Source organism: Stenella coeruleoalba (assembly GCF_951394435.1).
Source record: "Stenella coeruleoalba genome assembly, chromosome: 2".
Classification (NCBI taxonomy): Eukaryota; Metazoa; Chordata; class Mammalia; order Artiodactyla; family Delphinidae; genus Stenella; species Stenella coeruleoalba.
In genome coordinates, this window is record NC_137147.1 from 177,308,793 (window position 1) to 177,334,425 (window position 25,633).

A 25,633-nucleotide genomic window follows, 5' to 3' on the forward strand; every position below is an offset into this window, starting at 1 on the left:
GCAAAGAAGTTGGTGTGCTGGAAAGATAGATGGGAAGTAGAACTGACTGTAGTTATAGGAAATGGTTGAATCAGAAAGTTGAGAGAAACAAAGAGTGATCATATCGCAACAGGTTTTGAAATCAAAAGACTTTTAAGTCTAATATTGAGGCAGAAAGCTGGGGAGATGGTAACGGCCATACCATTCTTGCATGAACAGAGGGTCAAAAAAGCAACAAGTTACAGTGTTTGCAAATCTATAAGGCTCTCTAAAGGCTCAGGACCAGGTGAAATCCTGCCCATTCACAGCTCAGCAGCAAAGCTCAGAATGGAGATGGGGAAGGATGAGAAACTCGCTACCTATAAGGCAGCGGTACTGGGGTCACAAAGCTGTGCTGGTGAAGGCTCCTTCTAAGCGCCAGACCTATGTGGTCTGGGAAGTGGTGAAAGGACATTCCCTGTAGTCATGGAATCTACACGAGGCATTAGATGATTTTCTGTGTCAGTTGGTGGAGACGTACTTCCTCTCCTCTCTTCAAATGAAGACATTCTGCTGACATTTTAAATTCTCATATCATATTTTGGAGAATGTGCGATAAAACATATGGCTCATTTGGATTGATACAGATTTTGAAATATGTCCAGGAATCTGTCATTGAGGTCATAGGGTTATCCTGAAATCCAAATTATCTAATTTTAAGGGGACGAAGACTTACTCTTTACAGACACCACTCCTTCCCTTTTTTGAGGCTATGCTTGTTTACTTATTTATGCAATTAAACATTATCTAAAAATAAATGTCACAAAAACCAAATCATTACAGCAGAATTAAATATAATTACAATCAAGTATGATTAAGACAAGGTAATTAAGTAAAGATCATTACTGTAATATATAATTAAATGGGTAATAATAGAATCAGAGGATTATATGTTCATTTAAAAAGAAGCATACAGATGATTACAAAACAATGTAATTGTCATTCTTATAATGTTTCTATAACTGTATGTAACATAATTAGACATTGCATAATGGAAAAGTCTAAGGAATTTCAGGGGAATCATTAAGATCAGCTCAATTTATACTCATGGAGAAGTTCACTTTGTTCATTCTCTTGATATATGGCCTTGGAACAACCTAAGCCTCATCTTACTTATCTGAAGAATGGGCACAATGAAGAAAATGTAGTCGTGATGAGATATCAAATGTATCAAGCATAAAGTAAGTGCTTGATAATAGGTAGCTACTCTTATTAACATTATTATTGTTAGTTCAGAAAAAAACTTTACATATTTTTTTCTCAAATCTATTTAAACAAAAAAGGCCAAGCAATTGCAGGAAAAGTACAGACATTATTCTCAGTGAAAATACTTACCTAAACTCTTTGCCTCATAAGTGATTTTAAATCCTCGTCCTTCATTACTATTATCAGAAATGAACTGAACAAACATTTGATTATCTGAGGTGAACAGAGTGGACGAAGGTCGACTGCCACAAAAACGCCCATTTCCTCCATGGGGTCCCAAGGGTGGAGAAGAGATATCAGGTCCATTTTTTAGCTGGAAAGACAAATTAAAATTGCACAATTTCCTTCATACTGATAAAGATGAGGTATACAAGTTCTATCAGTTTATAGCCCAGGAGGGGAAACATCATCATTTTGTTTTCTGAATGAAGTATGTAGAGAAAGTAGTTAGAGAAAGCAGCAAACAACACCTACCACCACGTAATCCCCCTGGCTGCAAGAAGAGTCTCTATTTGGAATCTGGAAGGGCTGCTCAAAGTGTACAGCGATGGTCAGACCACTCTGAACCTGGACATGCCAAGAGCAGTTGAGGTTGGGAATGTAGGTCTCTGCATACCCGGGTGACGTGATAATCCCTCTGTCTGCATGCAAGTATCCACCACAACCTTCCCAGGAAGAAACAAAGACAGCACATTTAAATAACACTCGCAACTGGATTTTGATGCTTTTTCTGTTTGTCTTGAGAATTTTCAAAGTATAGGCAATAGAAATGTGGTTTGAAACTCACTCGCGACCAAAAAATGTTGGAAACAATTAGCGCAACAAGCTTGGATGGAGCACAGGCTCCTCGGTACTCATTTTGTTTTTGTTTCTAAGATACGGATGTAGAAGTAAGCAGTGGAGACAAATCCCTTAACTTTCATGAAGCTTACTTTGTAGAGGAGTCAGACGTACAACAAACACCTACATAATTAATATGTGAGGTGGTGATAAGTTCTACAAAGAAAGATGAACGGGGAGAGGGAAAATGAACTATACTGCCTGAGGCAGTTAGCGAAGGCCACGTTACTGCAGTCATATCCGAGCAGAGACCTGATTGAAATGGGGGATCGCATCCTAAGTGAAGTAAGTCAGACAGAGAAAGACAAATCCCATTTATCATGTTTATGTGGAATCTCAAATACGTCACAAATGAACCTGCCTATGAAACAGAAACAGACTCACAAAGAGAACAAACCTATGGTTACCAAAGGGGAAAGGTTGGGGGGGGGGGCGGGTAGGGATAAATTTGGAGTTTGGGGTTAGCAGATACAAACTACTATATATAAAACAGAGAAACAACAAGGTCCTTCTGTATAACACTGGGAACTATATAGTCAATGTCCTGTGATAAACCATAATGGAAAAGAATATGAAAAAGAATGTATGTCTATGTATAACTGAGTCACTTTGCTGTACAGCAGAAATTAACACAATATTGTAAATCAACTATACTTCCATAGAATAAATTAAAAAAAGAAAAAGAGAGACAGGGGATCAAGACATAAGACTGTTTGAGAGAAGAGAATTGCAGTCCAGAAAACAGCTGGCGTGAAGGCTGCTGTGTTAGTGGTGCATCACAGAAGTCAGAATGCATGAGGCCAAATGAGAGATCTAAACGGTTAGCCCGGTAGGTCGCGCAGGACACTGCAAGGGCTTATTCTGAGTAAGAGGAACACATTGAAGCATTTTGAGCATCAGGATGGCATGATCTGACTTAACACTTTAAAGACTCACTCTGTCTGCAATACTTAAACTCTAAGGAAGGGCAGGGCAAAGCAGAAGCAAGAGGTCCAGTACGGGGGTGACTTCTTGAGTCCAAGGAGGGTTGACAGATGCCTGGACTAGGGTGGCAGCAGTAGACATGGGGAGAAGTGGTTGGACTCTGGATATACCGCGAGGGTGGGACCATTGTGGTTTGTTGATGAATGGGATTGATGGAGCCAGAAAAGAAGAATCAACGGTGATGCAAGCTTCCTGGCTTAAATAGCTGGAAGAATGTACTTTCCACTTCCTAAGATCGAGAAGAATGTGGAATGAACAAGTCTGGGGCTGGGGGAGGTAATAAACGGTGGGAGGCAAGAGTTAGTTTCCCATATATTAACTCATACAGCGCGAGCTGTCACGCACATGTCCACGAGCCACGTGACAGAGAGGGAGAAGCTCGAGCTGAGAAGACAGCGATGCAGCAGACGCTTATTTGCCAGCTGTCAGGGACCGACCAGAGCATCGGTGAGTGAGGGCAGGGAGCTCACACGGCTCGTTAAAACGCAGAGGCGAAAATTTACCTTAGGTCTAATGCCCAAGCTGCCCCTCCCTTGACTGTGAGGAGGACCGTTTATCTTCAATTGGTCCCTACTCTATAAAAGGCATACATAATCCTGGAGAAAACATTCGTTTTTCATGTCTAGATTGATAATCTACTTTAAAATTAGGTTTTTCAGTTAAAAATACGAGAGCCTTTAGAAACGTCACCTTCTGTGGGCTACTTTGTAACTTCAATCCAGTGTGGGTTGAACATGATTGTCTGGACTTCACTTTTTGTCAAGTTTTGAAAGTCTCAATCATACTCCACACGATAGCCTGCCACATATGATGCACATTGTCAGACTCACCAAATTCGTATTGCAAGAGCAAACAAACTCTTCCTGCCAACCTTTAAATGAATCATTTCAACCAAGGGATTTATGACAATATCTCCTACATTACCTTGGTTATTTCTTAGGTTGAAGATAACTCTGACTTACCGCTTCTTTGATGTGTTATGGACATGTACTGTCTTCTGGTTCCAGCCATCCGCTAGGCTGAAATTTTGTTTTAAACATCTTCCTCTTGTGCCTACTGTGGAGGGAAGATGCCCTGCCCAAAGAACTGAAGATGGGGGACCATTCATAAATGCGGCCAGTTTCTTTCTTTCTTTTTTTTTTTTAAGACTTAATACCTGACATCAGGATAATCCCCAGAGGCCGGGCAGAGACCTGTGTGCTCTGACTTAGAACCTGTGTCCTGGCATTGAAACATGAGCAGAGTGTGTTAGGGAGACAGCAAGAGGAAGATGAGATGAAATGAATTAGAACCATGAGAACATATTACTCTTGTGAAACGATGCATTAAAGCCCGCCCTGGTTACACTGAAGTCCGAGGTGAAGTGGATCACCATGTGCTCTCCAGTAGACCGGATGGGCCCAGGGATCTCTCTGCCACAGAGAACTGCTAGCTCCTGGGCCATGCTGTTGTCTCCTACGACCAAAGAGAGGAAATGTCAGTGTGAAAATATGACGTCTTAAGAGTCTCCTCCACAACTTATTTACAAAACAGAAATAGTCACAGATATAGAAAACAAACTTATGGTTACCAGGGAGGAAGGGGGCTGCGGAGGGATAAACTGGGAGATTGGGCTGGACATATACACACTACTCTATATAAAGTAGATACCTAATAAGGACCTAGTGTATAGCACAGGGAACTCTGCTCAACACTCTGTAATGACCTATATGGGAAAAGAATCTAAAAAAAAGTGGATACAGGCATACGTATAACTGATGCACTTTGCTGCACACCTGAAACTAACACAACACTGTAAATCAACTAAACTCCAATAAAAATTTTTTAAAAAGAGTATCCTCCACCATCACTGCAACCCAGCCAAAGTGCCTCACACATTATTCTCAAAACACCCCCGTTCCTAGGAGGCAGCAGGATTACCAAATAAGGGACATTCCAGGGGTTACATCATTGTGGCTCCAGTTTGTAACGGTGCCGCCTGTCTTTTTCTTTAACCTTTTCAATAACAACTTCTTTGCCAGTTCCCACTGCCTTTCCAAAAACTGGCTGACAGTTCTTTCTGGAACGAAAACTCAAAATGAGAGGACGTGAGATTGGGAAGTAACTGAGGACCAGTGCTGATATGTGCAGTAGATTCTGATCTAAACTATTCTGACTGCTGAAGGTCAAGTATCTAAAAAAAAAAAAAAAAAAAGGTTTGATTCTTCAGCCCCAGATCCGATGCTAATGTTATAAGGTCATTTGCCCTGAAATCTGCCTTCACCTTCAGAGGGGTTTTCTTTTTTCTTTTCGTTATTTTGTTGTTCATTGTTTGTTTTGCCATTATAAGAACACACTTCTCTCCATGTGTGGAGGATGAAAAAAGATAGTGTCGGCAAATGTGCACCTCCAGAGACATCAATGAGAGCTGGGTAACCCCCAAGGCCCTTTTTCCTTTGGCTTTTCTCTTGATTATAAATTTTGATCAGAACAACTGTCTCAGTCAAAGCCTGAATGGAGCAAGGACTTAGATTCCTTGGCTGGGAAAATATGTTGTTTTTTCCCTAAGGCAGAGAATTAATTAATTTGAAACTTAAAAAAAGACAAAAATAGAATATGAGACATGAGGAAATTTGTCCTTTCGCTCAACTAGCAAAATGATTCTTTTTTGACATTGACCACAACCTAAAACTTACTCATTATTAACTAGTTTAGAAAACAAGTTATCAAATGTAGCAGCACAGCTATAAATACACGCTGCTTGGAAAGGCATTCTTTACAGGGGTTCTGACCTCTGGAAACGTTTGCATTTTTTATCATTCAAAAATTTATCTGTGACTCCTTTTGCATTCTTATCTCCATTATGCTATTTTGCTAAACATTTCACCCCAAATCTGTTGACTTATTCTCTAAGTAACTGCATCACAAAGCTTTGAAGCTTATTATATGTTGTTACTTATTTCACATGTGTATACTTTATCTCTCAATGAGACTGAGTTGGGTCTACTGATTTTCGTTTCCTTCCTAAAGAAAGAAAAACAAGAGGAAAGATGATCATTCTTCTGGGCAATGTGCTGATAGCAGATAGTTGACAGGAAAAAGGGGGAAAGTTACGGTTTACCATCGGATCACGTTTGTATGACTGACTTGAGTCTTCACTTACTGCCCAGCTCCTACAGAAGGAAAGTAAAGCACCTCTGCCATTTGATTTTTCTCACTATACTTAGTGGGGGTCTAGGGTTAAGGGGATAAGGCGGACGTGAAAATGCCCATGAGCCACCAGTGGGCCAAAATCAAACACATGCTTTGGTCCAAAAAAAAAAAAAAAAATGCTCTGAAGCTTTTTTCATTAATCGCCAAAATGTAACAAACTGAGAAGTTCACAGAAAACTCTATGCTCCTCATACCTCTTGGAAAATAAGATCCACAACAACGAACCCGCACTCCTAGAAGCTGCCCTTTGATTCTGTCCTCCAGGTGAACACCTTAGTAGATGTCACCTGCTGTCTAGGCAGGCACTGGGGTTGCAATATGTGTCATGCAGGGCAGTGGGTCCCCAGCTTCAGAGACTCTACCACCGGGAGGCAGGGACCCGGGTCAGGCGAGGGGAGCACGTCACATCGGGGGCAAAACTTAAGGAGGTGCCCGAGACCTCAGAAATCAAGATAAAAATATTTCAGTACAATATTTCAAAAATGGAAATTTAATGTAAAATGAACAAAATATTAAAATTTTAAATAAAGACAGGATCTGACTCTGTACTTTGTCCAATCCTGCCTTACTCTCCTCACCCTGATCTTAACCTTAACCGGAGACAGATATAGGACCCATCCAAGTTTCTAGTTTAGTTGGTCTGGGGTGGGGCATAGAATTTCCCTTTCTAACAAGTTCCCAGGTGATGCTCATGCTGTCGGTCTGGGGACCTCACTGTAAGAGACACTAACTAGAGGATATGGCCTCCCTATTCTCCTCTGTTCCATGCAAATCATGAAGCACAATTCTGCGCATCTTGCATTGAAGCATTATTTATATCCCTCGCTCATCACATAGCAATACCACACCTGGGTACAGAGGAAAAGATGAAAAAATATTAGCCCTTAATTCTACCCATTCTACCCAGAGATTCAGTACACAATAGAAACTTGAATACATTTGCAATTTTAAATACTTTTCACACTTGGATCTTAAAGCCATAGGTATAAAATATCAAGATTTATTTCCATAGCCTTTCAACGAGAAAGCAGCACAACCTGGAAACTCAGATTATAATTTCCTACTTAAACCACAGGGAGTGTTTCCTCTTGGGAATGTAATGCTCTCCCTAACATAGTGTGCGGATTATTTTGCTCCAGGCAATTTAATGCTTTCCTTATGTTCTGCAGAAATGGTGGCCAATTCTAGTATCTCATGCTTTCACTGACCATAATACCTGTGCGTTTCCATGCAAATGGATGGAAGCAGTAAACGAGTATGATTATAATTGAATGTAACTAAATGTGTGTCAGGGTTGAAACTTGGTAGTTTTTGTTTTATCTTGTTTTCTAAACGTTTCTCACCGTCTCTTATCACAAGTTTATCATAGCTGCATGTACTATGAGATTCAATGTCCAGGGAAAGGATGTTGAGTTCCACAGTAGAATCAGGAGCCTGGATAAGCCACATGCAGTCAGCGCCATTACTGTAGCTTTCAGGCCAGCCTGGGGAGTAAAGAAAGACGGGAGCATCTCCTGTCTGCAGGAACCCACCACAAGCACCTGCAGAATGAAAAGCAACATCGTTGAAACACCTCTGGCAGAAAAGAAGGTAGCATTTCACTTGAAAACCACAGTTCTATACTGAAACAACCAATTAAAACAACTTTCTCAAAGAAATTTATACATATTTTATTAAATCCACTGATTCAGACAGCCGTGATTTCCATAATTTTTTGAAGAAAAACACACTGTATTCTACTTTTTTCACCATAGTTTTACCACTTAACCCAATTATTCATGAGTGCCTATTATCTGTCAAGCATGAAGTAAGTCCATATGGAAGATCCTATTATTATCGTAACCAAGGTAGAACTTTGTTCATGTTTCCAGTGTGCTTTAGTCTTTACCTTTTTTTTAGCATAGCTATTCATCATGTAATTTATATTAGGCAATTTTGAAAAAAATTTTCAATTTCGTGAAATGAAGCATTCAAAAAAGTTTGTGAGCTTATAATAACAACAGCCTTTTTTTGGTTGTTGTTTGCTTTTTAAATAACAGTTTTGTTGAGTTATTATTCACTCACCATAAAATTTACCCTTTTAAATAGTTCAGTGGTTTTTAGTATATTCACAGAGTCCTGCAGTCGTCACTGCTACCTAATCTTAGAACACATTTTCACCACCCTGAAAGAAACTGGATACTCTTTGCCACTGATTCTCTGTTCTCTACTCCACAAGTCTATGGAAACCACTAGCCTCCTTTCTGTCTCTATGGAGTTGCCTGTTTAAGACATCTTATATAAATATAATCATACTATATGTGGCCTCTTGTGACTGGCTTCATTCACTTAGCATAATATTCTAAGGTTCATCTGTATTCTAGCATGTATCAATACTTCTTCCATTTTAAGGCAGAATAGTATTCCACTATACGGATATACCACGTTTAGTTTTTCCATTCATCAGCTGTTCGACATTTGGGTTCTTTCCTCTTTTTCACTATTTATGAATAATGTTTCTATGAACATTCCTGTATAAATTTTTGTGTGGACATATGTTTTCAATGTTCTTAGGTATATAACTAGGAGTGGAATTGCTGGATTGTATGGTAACCCTGTGTTTCAATATTTGAGGAACTGCTAAACTGTTTTCCAAAGTGGTCGTAGGATTTTACATTTCCACTAGCAATGTACAAGGGTCCCAGATTCTCCACATCTTTGTCAATAATTGTTATTGTCTGTCTTACTGATTATAGCCGTCCTAGTGTTAAATACATATTTTCTAGTATATCACTTTAATTCATTTGTTATTTATTTAACTGTATATTTTCGAGTTTTTTCTGTGTGGTTGTTCAGAGGATTACAATTAACATCTTAAGACATTGTAGTTTGGATTAATATTAACTTAATTTTAATAGTATACAAAACTTGGTTATAATATAACTCCATTCCCACCCACCCCCATCTTTTATGCTATTATTGTCATAAAATTATATACTTAAACATTATCAGCATAGTTTATTATTATTGCCTTATGCAGCTGTCTTTAAATCAGATAGCAGAAGAAAAGAGCTACAGACGAAAATACATTTATACTGCCTTTATATTTACATATGTAGCTGTCTTCACTACCTACTGTCTAGCAGTAAAGACATGCTAGGGTCACTTCATTTCATTCTGAAAGCCCCCCTTTAGCATTTCCTGTAGCATAGGTCTGCTTGCAATGAATTCTCTCAGCTTTCATTTATCTGGGAATGTTTTAATTTCTACTTAGTTTGGAGGATACATTTTCTGGGTATAGAATTCTTGATCAACAGTCTTTTTACTTCAGCACATTGACTATGTCATCCCACTGCTCTGACCTTCATGGTTTCTGATGAGACATGAGATGTTAACCTTGGTGAGTATTGTTTTTACAAGATAAGTGAGTTTCTCTTTGTGCTTTCAAGATAACCCCTTTTCTTTAGCTTTGATAGTTTGACGGCAGTATGTCTAGGTACAGATCTCATTGAGTTTATCCTACCTGGAATTTTGGGGATTCTTGGATGTGTAGATTAATATTTTTCATCAAATTTGGGATGTGTACAGACATTATTTCTTCAAGTATTCTTTTTTTCCCTTTCCCTCTTCCTTTACCTGGGACTCTCATTATGCATACATATGTTGGTATAAATGATAGTTTCTGAAGCTCTGTATAATTTTCTTCTTTCTTTTCCTCAACAGGATAATCCTATAGGACCTACATTTAAATTCAGGGATTCTTTCTTCTGCCTGCTCAGATCTGTCATTGAGCCCACCCAGTGAATTTCAACTCCAAAATTTCTAGTTGGTTGTTTTTTCTTTCAAAATTATCTATCACCTTATTGATATCCTCTATCTGGTGAGACATCATTCCCATACTCTTCGTTAAATCTTTAGACATGATTTCTTTTAGTTCTTTAACATATTTACAATAGCTTATTTAAAGTCTTTGTTAAGTAAGTCTGACATTTTGGCTTTCTCCAAGACAGTTTCTATGGATCGCTTATATTCCTCTGCATAGGCCATACTTTCCTATTTCTTCATGTGTCTCATAATTTTTTGTTGAAAACCAGACATTTTAAACAATGTAATGTGGCAACTCTGGAAATCAACCCCTCCCCCAAAGTTTGCTGTCACTGCTCTTTGTTCAGTGGCTTTTGTGTACTAATTCTGTAATGTCTGTGTTAATTGTGTGTAACCATTGAAAGTCTGTGTTCAGGTTAGTGATCAACAACTGATTAAATAGAGATTCCTTTTAAATGTCTTGAACCGATAATTCTCTCACTTTTCTGAGTGACTGTGTGTGTGCACACGTGTGTGTGTGTGTGTGTGTGTGTGTGTGTGTGTGTATTGGGATATGCCTATATGACTCTAGAAGACAGTTTATAACTCTGCCCTAGAATTCACTTTCTACTTTCACAGAGCCTCAAGATCCTACAGAGGTGAGAGACTGGGGCCTTCTCGAGTCTCATGTTGGGCATGTTTGTAGCCCTCCACATGAGTGGAGCCTTCTATGTTCCCAGAAATATGTCAAAACTTTTCAAAGTCCCCTATGGATATATCACTCCCCAGTTTTTCTTTTTACATTTTTGGTCAGCCTCTTATTAGCTGTAACTGGAATCACTGCCACATGCAGTTGTGATATTAAATAACTTGCCACTGACGATTTCTAAAAAACACCCCAGAGACAGGGCTTTTGCGCAGAGCACACTGAGTCAGGTCAGATGAAGACAAGTCCTGAGAATGGAGCTTCTCTAGGAAGCTGCCAGACAGGTTAAATAACAGCAATTCCTTAGGGACAGGATGCTTTCTGGAGTTCCAGATCTACTCCACCCCTTCCAGTGGCTGTTAGGCTGCTGGTTTTCATGGCTAACGTGGTTGTGAGGCTATTGTGAGGTTACTGCAAAGCTAGGACAGGGAGAGAGATGGGAATAGGGAAAATTAAGACGCCAGAAAGTTGTCTACTGTCACTCAGACTGAACCATTTTTCTTGAATAAACACTCTTCAGATTATTGCAATTTTTAATTAATTTCCAGAGTTCTCAAAAGTTGATTTAAAATTTTTTTGCCAGTGTTCTCATTGTTTTTCTGCGAGAATAGATTTTCAGAGGCCTTTACTCCACCATTCCAGAAGTTTATGACTCTTATACAATACATGTTTGAATCTTGCTAGGGCCACCAAGAAATGAATGTAAAATTTATAGGACTAGGTCCTAATTACTTTATCCTATTACTATATAGGCCGTACAAGTTTAAAAATAAAATAAAGTAAAAACAATTTCAAAGTATAAGATCCGAATATTATCCAGCATCTTCAAATGTTAAGATTTTCCTCTACATAAAATACTTCTTATCTTGAATTTATAAAAAGCAGTTATCATACTAACTATAAGCTGTTAGTGCTGTTTGTCAAATATTCCATTTTTCCTCACTTCCAAACATATGGTGAAATTGCATTTCCTAATACTTCTGCGGTTGGGTGAGGCCATTTGACCAGTTCTGGTTTATGAATCATAAGCAAAATGACATGTGTCACTTTTAAGCTGAACACTTTTAGACTGAGGCATGCCAGGGCTCTCTTTCCTCTTGCCATGATCACAGGTAATGTCCCAAACAATGTCAGATCCAATACCCAGTTAACCCAAGTGGGTAACATGAACAAGTAAGAAGTCTTGTGTTTCTCAGCTATTTGGAGTTTGGAATTATTTGTTACTGCAGCATAACCAAATATGTCCTGACTGATTAGCTAATATTTTCCAACTTGACATGTTTAATTTCCTTCACATGACCCTAGTCCACATTAGGCTTATTTTCCTTTGACTGCTTTTTGCTTTGTCATTTAATCATTTAGTTACTATATCATTATTTAACTGAATGCTTTATCTTTGCCAATTACTTTTGAACTCTTGGAGAGTAGAGATTATATCTTGGTTTCCTTTCTTAGTTGGTATACACTTACCTCAGCATGTCTATAATAAACCCTCTATAAATATTGGTTGAATTAAATTTAATGTATGTTCGCATAAGGAATGCTAATGTCAGTGTTCAATATATTAATACAATTTAAAACAGTAAGCTTTTTTTTCACTTTAATGAAAGTGTCAGAATGTGCTATGATCATGAGATAATCATTTGCACCAACCAGGTAACTAGTAAACTATAAAATTTTCTTATCCTTTTATTTTTTCCTTTGCTCGTTTTTCATTAAGAGAAATGAGATTTATGATACTATACTATACTCACTCATCCTCTTCAATCACATAATTATGGAATATATGTATGAGAAGAGAACTTTTTTTGAGTACTACAATATACTTATTGATATAATGTTTTACATGAGTGGTTTCTTCTGTAACTTGAGATTTGTGGACATAAAAGAAGCTTAACTCAAGTTTACTTATAAGAGCTATCCAGTCTTAAATGGATAGCTCTAAATTACATTTGGCAATCTTGCTGACGGCTCTTTGCTCTTAGATAAATAGATTAATATTTTAAGGAAGAGTTTCATAGTCAATGTTTTGAAAGCACCTTGCAAGAGAGGTGAAAATAACATCTTAGGTCAGAATTCCCAAGAAGCTAGAAGCAAACAGACTCTAATCTTTTAGGGTCTGTTTAGTCTTAGAACAAGTTCAAAGTCTGAATATTCTTCAATGAGATCCAATGATAATATGTCCTAATCAAATATTTCAAGGAGTGAGAATATGCCATGAGAAATATCTGCTGAATTTATTCTATGTCAACCCTCCGATTCACAAGAGCCATTCAAAGGTGTTTAAACAAATTTTCAAAAGAAAAGCGCAGTCTCCCAAAACACAGCTTACTGGGGGAATTTAAAATGTCTTAAAAATAGTAAAATGAAAGATTGAAATTTAGGCCAACTTTACCTTGAAACATGAGGGTTTACAACCAGCTAAGGACACACTGATGCATTTCTGAAGGCACACTTAAAAGGTAACATAGAGGAAAAACAGTTACTTGCATTAGTTGATCCTAGGGTGTGTGTGGGGGGGGGGGGGGCGGTATGTACAAACCAAACTTTCAGAGATCTCTAAAGCGATTTCTAGAAATTGTAAGTAGAATATCTTATGGACATCAAACCCTTAACTATTATGGAAAATATAATGGGAAACCAGCATTTTTTTTTTGAAATAAACATCTAATCTCTAAGTATTTATGAAATTCAAAGGACACCTGAACATATGGAGGAAGGGTTTTGAGACTGTAATTACTCTTCTTATTCACTTGCGTATTTGGCCCTTATTAGTAGGAACCTTTGAAATATTAGTCTGCACGTATCAGTGCCTAAAAAGAATTTCATTTATTACCAAACACACCTGTAGCAATGGTAGGTAAAGGTCCAACAGAGGCATTCATTGCAAACCACTCCAGAAGGAATCCTTTCCCTGAGACTGAAGAGTCAGAAGAAAACTGAAATGTCAAAGAACTTCTAGTGGAGCTCAAAGAGCCAGTCTGGGTACCGCAATAGGTTCCAATCAGGCGGGAATGAATGCCAGCCCCATCATAAACCTGCATGGAAGGGACAGATAATAGAGCACTGAACTCAGGCAATCACCTCCATTTTTCCTCATAAATAGAAAACCACGAAGTATAAACTATGATTGCAAGTAATTAAATGTTTTAAAATTATCTATATCTTCCCTGCAGAATTATATTAGTAACTATGCTCCATGTGATATAGCTCATTATTCGACTTACAGTAAAACTTATGGGTGGAAAAGTAGGAACCAGGATAGTGGCACAACAACAGTGTCTATGAAATGTGCTTTGGGGCCACAAAAGGGAGGAATTAGGAAGAAAGGGGGAAAGTCACAAGAAAAAGGAAAAGTCACAAGAAAAAGGAAAAGTCTAATGAGAGAAAGTGGCCAGGTATCCTGAAGGAGTTCACATTTCCAAAGAAGTAAAGAAGCAGAATTAATAACAGCAACAGAATCACAGCTTGTGAGGTCTCAGCATACTCAAAGCATGCAAGAAATCTCTTTCATTTGGTTGAAAATGTTAGATTACATAGTTAGAGACATATTTTCTGATAGTTTCCAAATACGTAATCTTGAGCATGTTTATCTTTTTCTTCACATGTGGATGGATCTCTCCAATTACATTTCATATCCTTCCCTCCATCTTGTAAATAATTTGAACAAGTTCGTTATAAGTGTTATTACATAGTTCTCTATTGAAGCTACTATATAAGCTCAGATTTCAAATTAGCTAATAAGTTTTTCCAACTTACTGAGCATCTATCAAGGACTAGGTTCTATGTGAAGCACTGTGGACCTAAAATGAATAAGACAGAATCTTGGCCCTCAAGAATCTGAGAGTAAAATAGTGAAACCCATAGGAGCAGAAAGTAGAATGGTGTTTACCAGGAGATGGGGGGGCGGGGAACAGGGAGATGGCCAAAGGGTACAAAGTTTCAGTTATGCAAGATTAATAATTCTGAAGATCTAATGTAGAACAATGTGACTATAGCTAATATTACCATGTATATACTTGAAATTTGCTAAGAGGGTAAATCTTAAGTATTCTCACCACACCAGAAACAAAGAAAGAAGATGGTAACCATTTGAGGTGATGGATATGTTAATTAGCTTGATTGTGATTATTATTTTACAATGTAAAATTGTAAAATATCATATATCAAAAGACCTAGTTGTACATCTTAAATATATATAATATTTATTTGTCAAATATACCTCAATAAAACTGGATAAAAAATAATCTGATAGTGTTTCTGGAATTGATGCAGTTGCCAATGTCTGGATGGCAATGATCGCCACAATTTTTATATACTTATATTTACTTACTTTAAAATGATTGTTCAAATTTTTAACACTCTAACAGGAGAATAAACAGGGTAATGGGATATAAGATAGAATAAATTCTTCATTAAGACACATACACATGCTTAGATAAAGCCCAACAGAAAGATTACAATAATGCGGAAAAAAAGTTAGTTACAGAATCAAAGATAATAATTATACTACCACAATCACCATTGTTCAGGTAACCTGGAAGAGGTATGCGTGATGTAGGGTAGACCATCCTCTATGACTTATAAATGCTTGAATAGACATTAACTTGGATCTATGGTTGCCAATAGCAAGTCACCAAAATGTATAAACATCAGTTGCTCTTGGAAACTCACCTTTAGTTTGTCGTAATAGCAGTTGAGTGTTGCCTCCATGTCCATCTCCAAGATTCTACCATGGATAACCTGAGATTCATTCACATTCACTATCCAATGGTAATTGGAGTTGTGGGGGTAATTTCCGGGCCATAAGGGAGAGGCAATTTTCCCCTGAGTTCCCACAATATTGTCATTGCCAAATACTAGGAAGGAAAACAGAGTAGTAAATCAGACCTACTTAGAACAGCTCCTTAGTCAAATGAAAGAAACAAAAGCCAAGGGGTGTTAAAAAGGACGGACTTCTAATTGACTGCAATTTCTTTTCTGAACACCGAAAGAAATACTGCTTCCCTTTTGGTTTCTCTGCTATCTATTAATTCTTTGGAGAAGGGTGATATTGTGAATGGAATTCCATCTCCTTAGAAGACCACATGGTGTGAAAACAAGCAATTGCGTCCCATGTAAAATTGGGTTCCCAGACCCCAGGGAACTTGGTGACTTGGGACGGGGTATCACCAGCCCTGTTCTATAATTTTGGTTTACCTATTTTACTTCATGTTAAAAAAGAACGAAACATGTTTTTTTTTTTTTCTTTAACTATGTAAGAGAAACTGGCATTGCCAAACAACATATAGAGTAGCTATTAATATTTAACATTTTATCCTATTAGAAGAATATCCTGTTATTACAATATCTGAGCACTTAGGAATATCCTAAAGTAATAGTAAACGTTTCTTGTGTTTTTTTAAATTCATTTTTATTGGAGTCTAGTTAATTTAAAATTTGTGTTAGTTTCTGCTGTACAGCAAAGTGAATCAGTTATACATATACATATATCCACTCTTTTTTAGATTCTTTTCCCATATAGGTCACCAAGGAGTCTGGAGTAGAGTTCCCTGTGCTATACAGTAGGTCCTGATTAGTGATCTATTTTATGTATAGTAGTGCGTATATGTCAATCCCAATCTTCCAGTTTATCCCTCCCCCCTTCCCCTTGCCTCCTGGTAACCGTAAGTTTGCTTTCTACATCTGTGACTCTATTTCTGTTTCGTAAATGGGTTCATTTGTACCAGAGTAAACATTTTTAACTTGAGGAATATAGAGTTTATGGGATCAAATGAAACACATTTGATATAAGTATACCAAACTGAAACGATGATACATTAGAAAACTCTCTATTGCAATATCATGAAAAATGTTTCACTTAAAATTAGGTAGACACTAGAGCTTTAAAAGAATGTTAGAACCACTGAGCATGCTCTCCCTGGCTCTTAATGAGTCATTCATATATAATTTAATTTTTCTAGTATATAATAAAGTAATTCCACAGAGACATTCAATATAGGGGAATTGTTCTTAATGCATTACTGAAAACATCGCTATCCTTCTAGTTTGTAGGACACATTCTGGAAGCCATCACTAAAACAGAACCAACTCACTGTTGGTAAATGCAGCCTGGAAGCCCACGCCACTGCCTGAGCCATCGGAGACAAATCTGACCCACAGGATGTGCCCAAGGATGGATGAGTAATTGAGAGGGAGGACGTTTCCACAGTATCGTCCCACCAAGCGACCAGTGGCGTTTCCTTCCCGGATCTCCACAAAATCTCTGCTACAGTCTTGAGACTCCTCCACCTGGAAAGTTCTGATTGGAAAAAACAAAATTAGGGATTTAACTGATAAAATAAATTTGGGGATTATCCTGAATCACTTGCTGGGTTGACCTGTTTGGTTTTTAAATTTTTGCTTTAACTTTAATCACAGTGTCTTTTGGCTAACTCAAAACATTTCTTACACTCAAATTTGTTGAAATGGTGATTCAAGAGATAAAAGGCAATTAATACACTGCCTTCAGGGAGTTTTCTTTCTGGGGGAAAATTGGGCACCAAGATAGGAAAAAACAGAATATAGAAGACAGAATATCATGCCATCAGAGTTATTTTGAGGCAGAGGTATCACATGCAATTGTGAGGTTCAGGAATAGCTTGATGGAGAGATTTTTTTTAAGATGGAAATGTAAACATAAGCTGGATTTAAGGTGCAAAAATGGTGGGCAGGGAATGCGTGCTAACCAAAGCACATATGCAGAAAGAGTGGGACATATTTAGAAATCTGTGAGAGATCTCGTTTGGTTAGAATACTGAGTACCTTTAAGAAAACATTAGAAGACATAGCTGGAGCAGTATGATGGGTTAATTTTGGGAGAGCTTAAATGCCAATCAAAGGCATCTGTACTTAATTTCTGTAAAGGTAGAAAAAACATGGCATTTGCACTAAAACAGGCTAGCGTTCAAGCATGGCATACTCAACTTCTTTATATTCTGCAATTATGATGACATGGGGGAATGGAGGGGGGGAAATAAGATCTACCTCATGTAATTGGCATTAGTCACATATATAAAGAGTCTGGAACACGTAGATGCTCAATGAATGCCTTTAAAAATTGGCCTCAATGCTTAAAAAAATTGGATATAATCAAGGTAATATGGTGTTGGTGGGAGGGTAGACAAATAGATAAATATAATAGAAGAGATGGTCCAGAGGAGGATCCACAAGTATAAAGCCAATTCAACCCAATTCATGGTGCCAAGTTTGGGCTTCAGAAGACACTCTGAGGCTGTATTTGGAAATCACCTGTATGCACATGAAAATAGCTGAAAACATGGCTAGATTGGGGGTTTAGAAATGAAAAAGTGGGGAGTGATACATAGAGAGAGAGAGAAGAGATAAGAGCAGAAGCTTAGGGAACACCCATATTCTGAGTTCAGTGAAAGGAAGAGGAAGCAATAAACCCAAGAATAGTCTGGAAAGTAGGATAAAAACAAGATCAGTGTCATGTCACAGAAGCCAAGAGAAAATTAAGGAGAGAGTGATGAAGAGTGTCATATGACAGAAAGATCCAGGATTAAGAACAGGCTATAGCAGGGGTCCCCAACCCCCGAGCAGGCGAGCAAATGAAGCTTCATCTGCTGCTCTGCATCTCTCCCCATCACTCACAGTACCGCCTGAACCATCCCCCCCAACCCCCACACACCAAGTCCATGGAAAAACTGTCTTCCACGAAACCGGTCCCTGGTGCCAAAAAGGTTGGGGACTGTTGGGCTATAGGATTTGGTTACTCAAAGTAAATTAGTAACTTTTAAAGGAGCAGTTTTAGAGGGTCCACTATAGGATTATTTTTCACACATATTAAGGAGTAAATTAGATGATTTTTGGTGATTTCCATAAGACGATGAATTACAATAACAACAAGACAATAACAAGCTTTTTATAACACCCAACAATTAGAATTTATAAATTCTCTATATTTATATTTTTCATGTGCCCATTAACATGCATAAAAATGTATCAATATATAGTTGACAACACACCAAGTCTCAGAAAATATTAAAACTATTAAAAAATATGTTCTCTGACCACTATAGAATAAAATTAGAACAGGGTAATAAAGAGATAACAAAGAGATCCCGCAATTTGTATATGTAAAACAACTTTCTATATAAACCATGTGTTAAACAAGAAATCATAATGGCAATTTAGAATATATCTAGGACTGAATGAAGGTGAACACATTATGTATTAAAACAGGCAGAGTTGAGCAGTAGAAGTGTGCTGGGCCCATAAAACTAAGGGAGTGTAGTCAAAGCATTATTTAGAGGGAAATTTATAGCCTTAAATGTTTATGGTAGAAAAGAACTAATACTAAGAAAAGTGGACTAGATGTCTAATCCCAGAAGTTAGTAAAACAAAAAACAAACATACAAACCGCATAAAGGAAGTAGAAGAAATAACACGACAACATCTGAAATTAGTGAAACAGAAATGTAGAAAATACTAGAAAAGATTAAGAAACCAAAAGCTATTCTTTTGATAAGACTAACAAAGTATAAACCTCCAATAAGACTGACCAATAACAGAAGAAAGCTTAAGTGAGCAATATTACTAATAAGAAAAGGACAAAACAACAGATATACTAGAAATTTTTAAAATTATAATGAAATTTACTAAAAACCTATGCCACTAAATTTGAACTTAGACAATTTTTATAAAAATACAATACTATAACTAGTTGAAGAAAAAAAATGGAAAAACCTAAAAATACCATTAAATCAAAAAATGTCAGTATTAAAAATTGCCTGCAGACAAAAGGAAACAAATACCTGAGCCCAGATTATTTTATAGAGGAACTCTACCAAAGCTTCAATAAGTCAACATCCCAATCCTAATCTTGTGTATATCGTAAAAAAAAAAAAAAATAGGAAAGAGGGGACAGAGTCCAACTTATTTAATGAATTTAATATAATCTTGGAAGCAAAATCAGTCAAGGGAGGTCAAAGAAAGAAAAAGTTTAAGTCAATCTCACTTAATGCAGATGAAAAATCTTACATAAAATATTAGCTAAATCAATCCATCAATCTGTAAAATATGTAAATCTTAATAAAGTTGGACTCACAATGGTTTAAGATGAAAAGATCTATTACAACAATTCAACACACACACGTACACACAAAGATTTAAAGAGAAAAAAAGATGGAAAAATATATGAAGGGAGAATCAGTGACAATTGCAGTAAAGCATTCGCTAAAACTGAACACCCATTCATCACAAAAACTCTTAGAAAATTAGGAATAGAGGGAAATTTTCTCAGCTGGATGAGAACTGCCCATCAAACACCTACAGCAAATATACTTAGAGGTAAAAGTTTTTAAACATTTAATTTAAATAAGAAACAACACAAGAAAGCTTGCTCATCACTTTGTTGCACAGTATACTGAAGGGTTCTCCAGGGCAATAAGATAGGGAGAGGGGGAATGGTTGTAAGAATTGGAAAGGAAGTGCTATAAATCAATATTCAAGAGCACTCATTCATTCATAAATATCTTCCAAGCACCTTAACATGTCAGGTCCTTTTCTAGGCACTGAAGATACAGTAGCAGACAAGAGACAAAATTTTGGGCGATTCTAGAGACTGGAACAGTGGCAGGATAAGATAATATGCAAATTTACAATGCTTGGTGTCAGTCTATTTATCTCTTGCAAAAATAAAATATAGTGTGTGTGTGTGAAAAAACAAAACAAACAAAAAAAGATAATATGCAAAAATTAATAGGGTTTCCTTATACCAGCAAATGAAAATTTACAAGACGTAACTTAGTCAACACTCATTCAACAATATTTGTCTCTCTACTATATTGCCAAACACTGGGACAGGACAATGAAGAAAACAGACAATGTTCCTTCCTTCGGGGAGCTTACATTCTAGAAGGAGAGACAGATAATAAACAAATAAATAGAAATATAATGAGGTAGTGATATGCTCCAGGAGGAAAAAACCAAGTGATTAAGGAGGGTTATTTTAGGTAAGGTGGACAGGGTACATCCATGATTTTTAAATGGGCACCATTTTTAATAGCAACAAAAAATAAGATGCCTAGGAATAAATGTAACATGATATCTATAAGACTTTTAAGGAAAAAACACGAAATTTTAGTGAAGGACATAAAAGAAGACTGAATAAATGGAAAGATACTCCAAGTTCAGTATGAAGAGTCAATAAAGATTCTCCCCAAATTAATCTATAAATTCAATGTATTTCCAGTAAAATCAGTAGGTATGATTGCATTTATGTAAAATGTAAAACAGAAAGCAATATTAGGTAGTGTGTATGGAGACATGTGTATATATATATTATTGATTATATATAATAAAAGGATATAAACATGCATAGATGTGATAGACATAAAATTCAGAATATGGGTCATCTCTGTGATGAGAAGGTAAGGGGATGTGATGCTGCCCTGTAATATTTTATTTATTTAAAATTAATTTTTAAATATAAAAGCAATTTAATTTTTTTAAAGTAAATGAAGTGAGTGCAAACAATTCTTTTTTTCAGAAGTAACTGAAAGAAATTTTTGCTGAGAAGAAGAAGGACAAGACAAAGAGAAGAAGAAAGAATGGTCTAGTAGGACTATAGAAAAAAAACATTGGGAAGGGAAAAAAATGTCTCGAGAATAGAAAACTTACTTCCTCGCTATGTATCTTTCAGTCACTGCTCAACATTACGTGAGCAAGACTTCACATGATGGTAAGTACAGCGCCCTCCCCGGGCTCTATCTCAGCTAACAGGTTAGGATGCTTAAGGCACAGCTGACCAGCCTGGAGGTTCTGGGACCTCACTGCTCACTTTGGGATCAATGTATCAGGCACACCTCTGAGCCTTCACTGCCGACCAGAGCCCTGGAGCCAACCGGTCAGCTCTGCTCTACCACTGGCTTCTCAAGCCGTATACTAGCACCGGTAGGTCTCTAGCCAGACGGTGAGTCTGTGGCTCTCACGATCCCACCAAGGTGGGTTACTACAGTGTAGATCCTCTGGATCTATAGTTCAGACTTAGTCTTAGCAGCAAGCTGTGACTGATAACCGAGCACAGAGGAGATCGGGGAAGACCCACATCAGGCTAAACAAACCACACAGTTGTCTTACCTCCACTGTCCTCCTTGACAAATTAATGCTTCATGAGACAAAGTTCAGAACTACCATCACTTCTGGCAAATAATTGTTCTGAATCCGCCCTTAGAATAGCTGTCAAGTTGGGCTCTTAAACTCAGGCTCAGCTTTGTTATGATATCAGAACGTTATCAACAAGGTACCATATGCTAAAACTGTGTTCTTCTGATTTTCAGAAGAAGGAAGAAGGGGTGATCATTCTCCTCAGCAGGCGACTTACATGAAATTGCCCCGAAATCTTTACTCAAAACGCTGCACGTGGTTTACCAGCATCAGCGTCACCCCAGTGCTTGTTTGAAACAAAGCATCAGGCCCCACCAACCAACTGTATCGGAATGTGAATTTTAACAAGATCCCAGGTGATCAACATGCACAAGAAAGTTTGGTCCAATGGTCGAGAAGATCACTAAGTGCAAGGTTTTTCTGTTTTTTGTACCAGACTGGTATAATCCAATGCTAAATGTCACAAAAGACATTTCATCAGAAAGGATGGTAGGATGATACCTGTAAGAATCAAATTAGACTTTTTAAAACGTTTTGTTGTTCTTGGAAGTGTTTCGTTTAGTCCGGTTCATTTTATAAGCAAATCCATCCTCTTGCCAAACACTTTGGCTCAGATCTGCTGGTAAAAATATGATGTGGAACAAAAATAGTACCGTCACTGTTTCTCATTATCTCATTTTGATTCTTGAACCTAGATCAATCGCATTTGAAAAGGACTCTGCCAGCAGAAAATACATTTTCTGTTCATTCCTTTAAATATCTGTTTTATAAAAAAATGTCTTTGGGGGTTTTCTTTCTCCCCCCTCCTTTTGTGTTATAGATGCAACCATAATTTCTCCAGCTTTTCTCCCTACTCGATTTCACCGCCGTGTCCACAATCCAAACCCCATATTTTAGAACTTGACATAGTCCATATGTTTTTCATATGCTTCTCACCCACCCCAGGGGAAGTTTCCAAGCACCCATCTGGATATAGTTTAGACCAGGGCAGAAATAACTCAGAGGCCTGGCCGTAAAGCCCTTCTCAGTATCATCTGCATAGAGGGGAGCATCTTGCATTCCACAGATTACACTTTAAAAATAAAACTCAAGCAAGGAACACAAAATAATCAAAATTAACTTCTTATGGATGAGACAGGAAAAAGATGAAGCATTAAGATTTGCTTATGCAATAATCAGGACTTACTGTCCATTGAAGGGTAAAATGAATGACACTGGCTTTTTGTGTTTACCTTCCACCCTCTAGGAGGAAAGCCCAGTGTTGTTCATTTGGATTTGACTCTGAACTGCCACACAAGATACTTTAGAAATGGCAGAGTGAGAGAATCTAACATTCACTGAACATCAGGTGTGCATCAGCTTTGTGGTACACATTTAAAATTTAACATCTTTGATCACACCTATGGCCCTATATGGATATGATTATCCCCTATAGATGAAATGAATCTCTTTAGGTTTTAAACAAATAGCTTCTTGACATTAACTTATTAGTAACTTAACAAGAAATGGGATGTTGTCTGTCTTAAACATTCCCAGTACCTGGCCCAGTTCCTGAGAACCACTGAACATCAGATTGTTCAAGAATGTGACCAAGAGGAAAAAGACCAGAAAAGACCCTTTGGTCTAGCAATTATGAGGCCTATTAAGCCGTGTGAAGGACTTTGAACTTTATCATAAGAACGATGTTCATGGTTTATTCATCACTGGATATAAAACGTCAATTATGGGAGTAACATGTGCTTTATATATGAAGCATCTAGCAAGGGTGCAACAGTGCTTATGTGTATAAAGTAGGGGCTTAATAAATATTTGTTGAACAAAGAAGTATATATATATATATATATATATATATATATATATAGTTATATAGTTATATAGTTATATATATATATAGTTATATATATATGGTCACATATATATATTTTTTTCCCATACAAAACTTTGTGCTTTTAGTAAAGACAAAAGCAAACAAAACCTCTTTCCCACGTGGCAACTTAAACTTGTATTGCCTTTCAGGTGTTCAGAGGGTGTCTTTGTTTTGACACAATGCCAGCTGGACCCTGAAGAGGCACCGTCTGATCGATGGGCTAAAACAAAGTAACTTGAGATGTTTGAATGTGGTCCACAAATAGGACTTCTCTTTCATGTTTAAAAATCCATTCTTGATGCACAGAATGGCATGCCTAGAAGAGGAGCAAGACTTTTTTGAATAAACAGAGCAGTGTCTCCAAAACAATCTTCTCTCCAAGCAAGTTACTTCTTATATTCTTTTCAAGACAGAATTATCAACCCCAACCAAAGCCCAATAATCTATGACACAGTAAAACAAATAACTTTTAATTTAAAATGGCAATTTAAATACCAATGTCTTGGGACTTCCCTGGTGGCGCAGTGGTTGAGAATCTGCCTGCCAAGACAGGGGACATGGGTTTGATCCCTGGTCCGGGAAGATCCCACAGGCCGCGGAGCAACTAAGCCCGTGAGCCACAACTACTGAGCCTGCGCTCTAGAGCCCATGAGCCACAACTACTGAAGTCCGCACGCCTAGAGCCTGTGCTCCACAACAAGAGAAGCCACTGCAATGAGAAGCCCACACACCACAATGAAGACCCAATGCAGCCAATAAATAAATAAATAAATAAATACCAATGTCTTATCATCCAATGTTTATGAAGCACTCATTACCAGTGTGGCATGTCACAAGTATCTCTCTACTGATGGGATTAAAAGGTCCCATTTCACTTACCATGTGCTTTTCACTAACAACTTCCAGAAAATATATTATTGTTGTTTAATTTAACCTAAGACCACTCAGAATGTGGCAGGATCCTACTGTTGATTGCATGTCCACAGTCCATATTCAAAAAGGCTTACAGTTCAATGAGGAACATGAGAGTGATTTTACAAATCAACCACTAAATTCTGTAAAAAATTAATAAAGAGATACCTCAGTTATACAAAGCTGAGAAACCAGAAGAAGGAGCTCTCACACCCTGTGAAGGTAGCAGAGCCCAAGAGGAAGAAGAAAGACTCCTCCTCTTTCTTGGCATGGACTTAGCCAATGAGAAGCCATGGACTCTGTTTACTGAAGCCCTCCCAGCTTCCTTTTCCCTGTATAAAAGCATCCTCCTCCTTCTTCTGCTGTGCAGGGACTTGCAGGGGCTCACCATAGGTGCACACCCTGAATTGCAATTCTCTGCCGATCCTGAATAAACCCATCTTCGATGGAGAAGTATCTGGCATTCTATTTATTTCAGATCAACATTTCATTGGTTTGATAAGCAAACAGGTATGGTACCCACAAATCCAGCCCACTGTCACTCACTGTTTTTCTTGCCAACCCTGGAGTTTTATGGTATGTCCTTCTCCTGGATCCAAGCTCACACTCTCTTAGCGTTTGAAGCTCTCCAGGTTTTATTCAGAATCTGTTTCAAAGCTTCTCTTTCTGGTCAATGCTTTGTTCTGTACATGAGTATTCACTTGGCACTTCTATCTGATTTGAGATCAGGCGGTTTCAACTGAAACTGGCTAGACTTCGACCCATTCCTTCAGGAGCAGGGGCTGTTTCACTGAAACTGTGCCAGTTTTTGTCCAGCCTTCAGCATATTCCTTTGCAAAGGGCTATTCTCTGGACACTGGCTGAAAAAACCTTTGGCCTGGCTCCTCTAGGACCAAGACGTTTCCTTAGAATTGGCTGTTATTCAGGCTTCCGAGCTGTTTGAATTGAGCTGTTTG

The 25,633-nt window shown here is 37.7% G+C and overlaps 1 protein-coding gene across 1 annotated transcript in view; it reads right to left on the minus strand.

The window, feature by feature from the left end:
* CUBN (cubilin) overlaps nucleotides 1–25,633 on the minus strand; it is a 263,561-nt gene that overhangs the window by 86,977 nt on the left and 150,951 nt on the right. Inside the window, exons 37-43 of the mRNA XM_079913331.1 lie at nucleotides 16,825–17,030; nucleotides 15,404–15,588; nucleotides 13,575–13,767; nucleotides 7,584–7,781; nucleotides 4,357–4,503; nucleotides 1,699–1,889; nucleotides 1,354–1,537 (exon numbers count right to left, since the gene is read on the minus strand). Coding sequence (XP_079769457.1) covers nucleotides 1,354–1,537; nucleotides 1,699–1,889; nucleotides 4,357–4,503; nucleotides 7,584–7,781; nucleotides 13,575–13,767; nucleotides 15,404–15,588; nucleotides 16,825–17,030 — 1,304 coding nt within the window. The remainder of the gene's footprint in view (nucleotides 1–1,353; nucleotides 1,538–1,698; nucleotides 1,890–4,356; nucleotides 4,504–7,583; nucleotides 7,782–13,574; nucleotides 13,768–15,403; nucleotides 15,589–16,824; nucleotides 17,031–25,633) is intronic.